General features: G+C 36.5%; 1 protein-coding gene across 2 annotated transcripts; it reads left to right on the plus strand.

Annotated features, from left to right (window-relative positions):
• The first annotated feature begins 400 nt into the window (after positions 1-400).
• LOC18431974 (putative inactive leucine-rich repeat receptor-like protein kinase At3g03770) lies at positions 401-6,433 on the plus strand. 2 transcript variants are annotated; one of them, XM_020665863.2, is made up of 7 exons: positions 401-2,456; positions 2,985-3,118; positions 3,488-3,728; positions 3,960-4,168; positions 4,293-4,345; positions 5,141-5,270; positions 6,011-6,433. In XM_020665863.2, the coding sequence occupies exons 1-7, from the start codon at positions 1,058-1,060 to the stop codon at positions 6,332-6,334; spliced, it is 2,490 nt and encodes an 829-aa protein (XP_020521522.1). In that variant the 5' UTR covers positions 401-1,057; the 3' UTR covers positions 6,335-6,433. The 2 variants fall into 2 exon arrangements, with proteins under 2 accessions (XP_020521522.1, XP_006842148.1); XM_006842085.4 differs by having other exon boundaries at positions 5,159-5,270.
• The last annotated feature ends 1,031 nt before the right edge of the window (positions 6,434-7,464 follow it).

Raw genomic sequence — 7,464 nt, forward strand, 5'->3', positions numbered from 1 at the left:
TTTTTAGCAACATTTATGGTACCCACAAGAACTGTTATCTCCAGTGTGTTCTCCTCTGTAGTCACCGTTCAGCTTGTTTTGGCCTCCATTTTGTGATCTGAGGAGAGTCCTCTCCATGTTTTTGAAGAAATGGAGGAAAGAAAGTACTGATCCTTCATTGTTCAGCTTGATCTAGCTTCTTCCATGATCTTTCAAGGAAACCTATCCATTTTTAACTGAAAGCCACTGTAATCCCATGACTGATCGTATGGTGTTTTCTTTGCATAGTTAGCAGAGTTTTTCAGCTTCTTCTTTGCTTGCTGTAAAGGGAAGATCTTCCATTGTTTTTCAGAGTTTCCACCTTGCTTTAGCTCCCTGTAATAGTGACGACTTTCCATTGTTTAGTAGATTTTTCAGCTTGTTTTAGAAGTGAAGATCTTTCATTACTGAACAACTTAGTGAAACACTGCTTGTTATATAAATATTTGCTGTTATTTTTTTTTTCAAGCTCAAAATCAGAGAGATATAACTGAGAAAGTGGAAGTTAAGCATTATCAAGCTTGTTTGCTTTCACTTGGCTAAAACGAGGACTTTTTGGCTTCCGTTTTGTTTTTTTGAGTTGAAGATCTTTTTTTTTTTTGTGTGCGAAAAAAAATGCTGAATTTAAGTGGAATTTATGCATTTTACTGCTTGTATATGCTCCAATTGACTGCCCTCTTGTTGAGATCTTTATTCCTATATTAAGCAAAGCTTCCTTAGAGTTGCAGAAGAAGGTACTGGTTATTGTGATTTAGCTTGTTTCAAGTTCCATTTTGTTGGTTTCATGTAGGCATCTATGAATATGAGAACACTTTTCATACTTATTTAGCTACTTTCTTTTCCACTTTATGCCTTAAGATGCGGATCTGTCCATTTTTCACAACTTTTTCCTATATATGTGATCTCTAGAATAAAGCAAATAAAAATTTCTTTCACTATGCGAAAAGATTTCCAGAAAAGGCAAAAAAATTAGTATTTCCTCTTTTCCCATCGAGTAATGTTCAGGTGATTTCTTCATCTTGAGACTGTGTCTTCAAATATGGCAAAAGATAAGCACCATTTGTACATTCCCATACTCTTCCAAATTTCCATTTTTCTTGTTGTCTTTCTTGTTCCTCCATCCAATGGTCAGTTGCAAACTTCTTATATTCAATCACTTCTTCGAATTAAGCGAATCCTAGAGTACCCATTGGCCTTGAACAATTGGAACAGATGGACATACTTTTGCAACATTCCACCCACTTCGAATCTTACTGTTATTTGCTCAAATAGTCGAGTAACTGAATTGCATATTGTTGGAGACAAAGGATCACCAACTCTCCTCTCAAAAGGAAACCTTAAATTTGCCTCTTCAAATCAGTCATTGTCATCGGGTTTCTCCATGGATTCCCTTTTCACCACTCTTTCTAAGTTCTCGGATCTGCAGGCTCTCTCCTTGGTGTCTTTGGGTTTATGGGGAGAAATACCCGGAAAAATTGATCGCCTTTCAAACCTTCAAGTACTCAACATGAGCTCAAATTTTCTATATGGGGGTATACCTCAGGAAATTTCATCAATCCCAAACCTTCAGACTCTGATCCTCGATGATAACATACTCAATGATATTTTCCCCAACTGGGTAAATTTGCCTTCGAACTTATCTGTCCTGAGTTTGAGTGACAATTCGATTCATGGGTTGATTCCTTCTTCTTTAGGGACCTCAAAGGGCCTCAGGTTGTTAAATCTATCGAGAAATAGTTTATCAGGCAATGTGCCTTATCTTGGTGGTTTATCTAAACTTGAAGTATTGGACTTGGGAGAAAATAATCTCGGGCCTCAGTTTCCTTCTCTTGGGAAGAATATTGTCACTCTTGCCTTGAGAAATAACACCTTTAGCGCTAACATTCCCTCAGAGCTTGGGTCCTATGCTCAGTTAAAAAGGCTAGACTTATCTTTCAATAAGCTTGTTGGGCCAATTCTGGTGTCACTGTTTTCCCTGACTTCGATTCAATATCTTAATTTAGCTGGGAATAAATTGACAGGTTCCCTTGTCCAAAACCTATCTTGCAACAAAGCCCTTGAGTATTTGGACATCTCTGATAATCTTTTGACTGGGAAATTGCCTTCTTGCCTTGAAGCCAAATTGACAAACATGGTTTCTTTATATGGTGGAAATTGCTTAGTGAACAGTGACCAGCATCAACATCCATATTCTTTTTGCCAAAATGAAGCCTTGGCTGCCATTATGCCCCATGTGCAAAAGAAGGAATCAAAGAGCAATTTGGCTCTCATATTGAGCATACTTGGAGGAATAGTTGGAGGACTGGTGATGCTTATTCTTTCAGTATTGTTGATTTTAAGAAGAATGGGGGTAAACAAGGGAGAAAATCTGGTATCTCAGAAGACTGAGGCTGTGAATTCTTCAATGAGTCTTTCGCCAAGACTGACACCGAATTCAAGTAAGGTTATCACTCCATTTAGCAATTTTCAAATTGAGCTCTTTCAAATTTTCTTTCAAATTTTTTAAATTGAGCTCTTTAACTGATAGCAACACGTTTAACTCCCTTTCTTCATATTTGAACAGAATTGTTTCAGAGCTTAATCTTATTTCATTTGTACTTAATTTGTTTTCTTAGTATTGTTATTTTGACTTTTTAAATTTATTTGTGGGTAGTTCAGCAGTAGAATTCGAACTCAGGACATGGTGTTGCAACCATCAACACCATAACCAATCAAACCCAACTCCAAATCCTACTAGTATTGTATTTATCCTGTCCTGGAATTCTATTTGTGCACTTTTAGTCTCTCTCTCTCTCTCTCTCTCTCTCTCTCTCTCTCTCTCCAGCATATTAAATTGTCAGGGGTGCCTGTCTAGTACTTGTTATGGTGGCCATATTAAACCCTAACCTGAGCTAATACTTAGCCTTACTCAAGGCTGCTTGTTCTAGTCTAAAATATTAACACTTTGATGTAATTGTTACAATCAGGGTCCATGCCGCAGATGGTGAGGTTGGGAACAATTGGCCTTCCGCCTTTTCGCAAATTTTCTTTGGAAGAGATTGAAGATGCAACAGATAACTTTGACTCTTCAAATTTAATTGGAGAAGGGTCCCAGGGTCAGGTATGCCATGCAAAATTTTTGGGGTGTTACTGACGTAGATTAATTGGGCAATCTGAATCTATTCATGTGGTAGCATCTTTTCTTTATCAAATATTTTGCTGCAATTACAAGTATTTTTTGTAGCACATTATTTACCTTAATGAACCTTCAAAATAAATAAAAAAAGAGACGATGTATTGAATCTTCCTGGGGGAATGTGTTTTTTGATAGAGCTTATACATGACTTTTCCCATTCGGGTCTTTAAATTGAGTGATCTTACTCATACTGATGGGTGATGTATATGCTTTGGACAATTTCCTTCTTGTTAAAGAGTTCTTGGAATTGTAAGTTTTCTTGGCTCAACATCTTTACTACTTTTTCTATTCCAGCTCTACAGAGGAATGCTGCATGATGGCTCCATGGTTCTCGTGAAATGTTTGAAACTAAAGCAGCGACAAAGTCCTCAGTCCATAATGCAGAGGGTGGAACTGATTTCAAATCTCAGGCATCGTCACCTGATCAGCATTCTTGGACACTGTTTTATGTATTATCAGGATTCTCCAGGCGTGAGTGGGGTTTTTCTAGTCTTTGAATATGTTTACAATGGAACTCTAAGGAGCCATATCTCAGGTAAACTTAGATAATAGTCAATTTCCTTTTGGTAGCAATCATACCCAACCAAGTCTTTAGTAGCTATAGTTTCCTTCTTTGCGAGAAACAAATTGGACAGTACCAATAAGTTCTATAGTTCCCTAAGTACTACAAGAAGTTAATTTCCCTGTTTCTTTCTTTTTTGTTTCATGTTTTCCATTTGGTTCTCCTTAGGGTTGAATAGAACTTTAATAAAACAATTTTTTATAGAGCGGAGAGAAGCGGATACATTAAAGTGGCCACAAAGGATAGCTGCTGCAATTGGTGTTGCCAGGGGCCTTCAATTTTTGAATACAGGAATTACACCCGGCATTTATAGAAACAACCTGAAAATTGAAGATATTCTATTAGATCAAAATACGATGACAAAATTGTGTAGCTATAATTTGCCAATTATAGAAGAAATTATGGTGGCCAAGGTAGATCTCTCTTTTCTATTGTACTATTCCATATGGAAAAATTCATCTTGTCTTTACTGATGACACTTCCTTTATGAATCATGCACCTGCACGTTAATTCGATTTTTTATTTCTTATTTTGCAGGTGGGTTCAGAAAGTTCTTTCAAGGGACAAAAGGAGTCAATGGATGTTGGCAGGTAAATCTTTCTTTGTGATATAAATCATGAGCATCATTTCTAAACAATTCGCAAAAAAAAAAAAGAAAAAAAAAAGTAAAAGAGAAAGATATCATAGAGAAAAATGCTAATTTATTGTGTAAATAATGGAATGTGTAGGAGGAATTAAAAGCTTAGGTTGATAAGAAATTATTTACTGTCACAATGAAGTTATGTAAATGCAACAAGATACATGGATAAAATAAAAGTACAGGTAATCATTGAGTTAGAATTTGTAATGCTTCCAACAAGCTATATTAAATATAAGGGAGGTCAGTTTGAGTAGCTACTGCTTTTCACCTTCTTAACCCTTAAAGCTATGTAAATATATATATCTGCATTAAATCAATGACCACTAAGCATTTTTCAGGTCACTAAATTTAGGAAAGTTTTTGATGTTGCATAGTCCTCAAGACTGCAATATATGAACCATATCCTTTTTGAAAGATCTTCAGTTATTGTGCCTTTTTCACAATTTGCAACATATCACACACCAGTTTTTAGAAAATAGGCAGTCGAATTCAGGACTTGCCTGAATTGGAAATGCTTGGGAGCCAGGCAATTTCGGCCCAAAAAACAATGGAATCACCTTCCTGTTTTGTCATATTTTTAAATGTTTCTTTTTAAAAATTCCCCAGTCTGAATCTGACTCGCCCAAGTCTGGCCAGGGGGCCTCGGCTCGAGACCTTGGCAAGTTGGGGCCTGAGTCTGTCATTTTAAACACTGACACCAACTGATATTCATGGTAAAGAGTAGTGTATTCACTTTGTTTCTTAGTCTGTGCAATATTTGCAGGGCCAATGATGGGGATAAAGAAGATGTTTACAACTTAGGCCAAATTCTAGCTGAGATTATTGTGGGGAAACCCATCATATCTCCGAGCGAATTGGAGAAGTTGAGAAATCAGGTATTTGATTTCTTATTTCATTTCAATAATTACATCCTTACAAAGTAACATGATGGATATGGCCTTTAATAGAGCAAAATGGAGAACCAAGATTCATGTAGCCGACTGCAATTAATTGGGGAAAGCCTAAAATGATGATGAAAGTAACATGATGGAATTTAGATTATTAGACTGCTTGATGGTTGCTACTAAGTCTTACCTTCAAGAAGTTTGTGTTAATTAATTTGAATAGGAAAGATGTATATTGCCACAACACAAGTTTTATATTCAGGTAATAACTGTAAACAAGTGCAACTTTTCCTAAAAAACACACATGATTCCTTGATGTATGTGTGTGTTTGTTTGTCTCATCGTACAAGCATTCTATGTGTGCAAGTTCATTATATGGAGACTAAAACAACTAAAGGTAAGCACTCATTGACAATGATAACAAATAGCATCTTGCAAATTTCTCAAAACTAGTTGATTTCAGGGGTTGTACACTTTTTTTTTTTTTTTTTTAACGTAATTTTCGGAGTTTCTCTCTCTCTCTCTCTCTCTCTCTCTCTCTCTCTCTCTCTCTCTGATTCTACATGAACAGTTCATTTTGTCATGTTCTGTAGATTCTACAAAAATAGTTCATTTTGTTATGGGAGCTCCATACAAGTCATCATCATCATCATCATCTTCTTCTTCTTCTTCTTCTTTTCTCTCTCTCTCTCTCTCTCTCTCTCTCATGGTTACATTCTCATGTTCCAAAGCTACAAGCAAGCTTCACAGCGGAGCCCGGGGCTCTAAGAAGAGTGGCCGACCCATCTATCCGTTATGCATGTGCCACTGAATCCTTAAAGACAGCCATTGGCATCACTTTGAAATGTTTGTCGAAAGACATTTCTTGCCGACCTTCAGTCGATGATGTCATTTGGAATTTACAGTATGCAGCTCAAGTTCAGGATGGATGGTCAGGAAGCGCTCAAGTAAGCGGCGAGTTTTCGATGAAAAATTTGAGTGCTCAAGTTAGTGGAGAGTTTCCAATGAAAAGTTGGAATACTCAGGTTAGTGGGGAGTTTCAGGTGAAGAATTAGCAGGCAATGTTGAATATAATTCCATGTATTTATGATGTTTGGTTACAATGTATGAAGGTGATCAAATTGGATTATCAATGCAGTCATATTTATTAAAAATGTGATTTACAGGTGATTTTTTACTATTTTTAATTTGAAAAAGAAGAAAAATTACAGCTAGGGCCACATTTCCGGGAATAAATTTAATAATATGTGTTTTATATTTTCTTTTAATTTTGTTTTCATAAGATGATGAAATTCTACTAGGAAAATTTTGGTCTGAAGTGACTGTTATCCAAAAATCTACGAGCAAGTGTGCCATGCTCCCCAAGCGAAATTTACATTTGCTCTCTGATGCAAATTGACCTACTTAGAAGTATTTTCTTAATATGAAATTCTGAGATCCACTTAAAAATACTAGATGAGTGCTTTCCGAAAAAGAAATAGGATTGTGAATGCTTATTGAATATTTTTTATGTTTGTCGCCGGGAAATGAGGAATTGGGCGGGGGCTCTAGTGGTTAGCAGTTGAGATTAACATTTTATGTGTCAAGTTCATTTTTTACTGCTGAACTACCAAAAAAGTAATCGCTAGGAAACAGATTCGAAAAACGGTTTCTCACTTAGATCCGACTATCCAAAAATGAACTCGCGCACAAAAATTGATTTCTTCTTGACATGGAAATGGACATCACACTAAGAACTGTCCAAAAATTAATGGTTTGTATGCAATCCTAGGGCATTGATTTGTCATTGCAGCATCCTGAAAAGGTAGATCCTAGATAGGAATGGATGACTATTTGCAGTGTAGCAACTAAGGCATCTAGTAGAGGATATTGAGGTTTCACAAGCTTTGCTTCTTGATATTGTATTTGAAGTGATTTTTAACGCCAAGGTGCAGCATAGATTCATCAAAGTCAAGTTACTTTATGACCAAGGTGGAAAAAAGCCAAGTGACTTTGTGGCCAAGGTGGAGAATCTTCTCACTGTCTCCTCCAACCCACCAAAAAAACAACAAAGATAAAATAAAAAACTGGTGGAATCTAGGTGAGTTCTGGTCATCTTTAGGCCTAGACCCTCAATCCACAAGTTTCGAGATGGTTGAGTGGTTCTATGTTGGCTCGCCGTTTTTTAAAACATTGCTAAAAACCA

The sequence above is a fragment of the Amborella trichopoda genome, chromosome 5 (assembly GCF_054954075.1).
Source record: "Amborella trichopoda isolate Santa Cruz 75 chromosome 5, AtrichopodaSantaCruz75HAP2 v2.0, whole genome shotgun sequence".
In the NCBI taxonomy this organism is placed as follows: Eukaryota; Viridiplantae; Streptophyta; class Magnoliopsida; order Amborellales; family Amborellaceae; genus Amborella; species Amborella trichopoda.

Bases quoted from the DNA above. Each gene is read 5' to 3' on its own strand.
- LOC18431974 (XM_020665863.2), top strand. From the start codon at position 1,058: ATGGCAAAAGATAAGCACCATTTGTACATTCCCATACTCTTCCAAATT. The intron at 4,169-4,292 runs GTAGATCTCTCT...CTTATTTTGCAG, and splicing joins AAGAAATTATGGTGGCCAAG to GTGGGTTCAGAAAGTTCTTT. The intron at 5,271-6,010 runs GTATTTGATTTC...CATGTTCCAAAG, and splicing joins TGGAGAAGTTGAGAAATCAG to CTACAAGCAAGCTTCACAGC.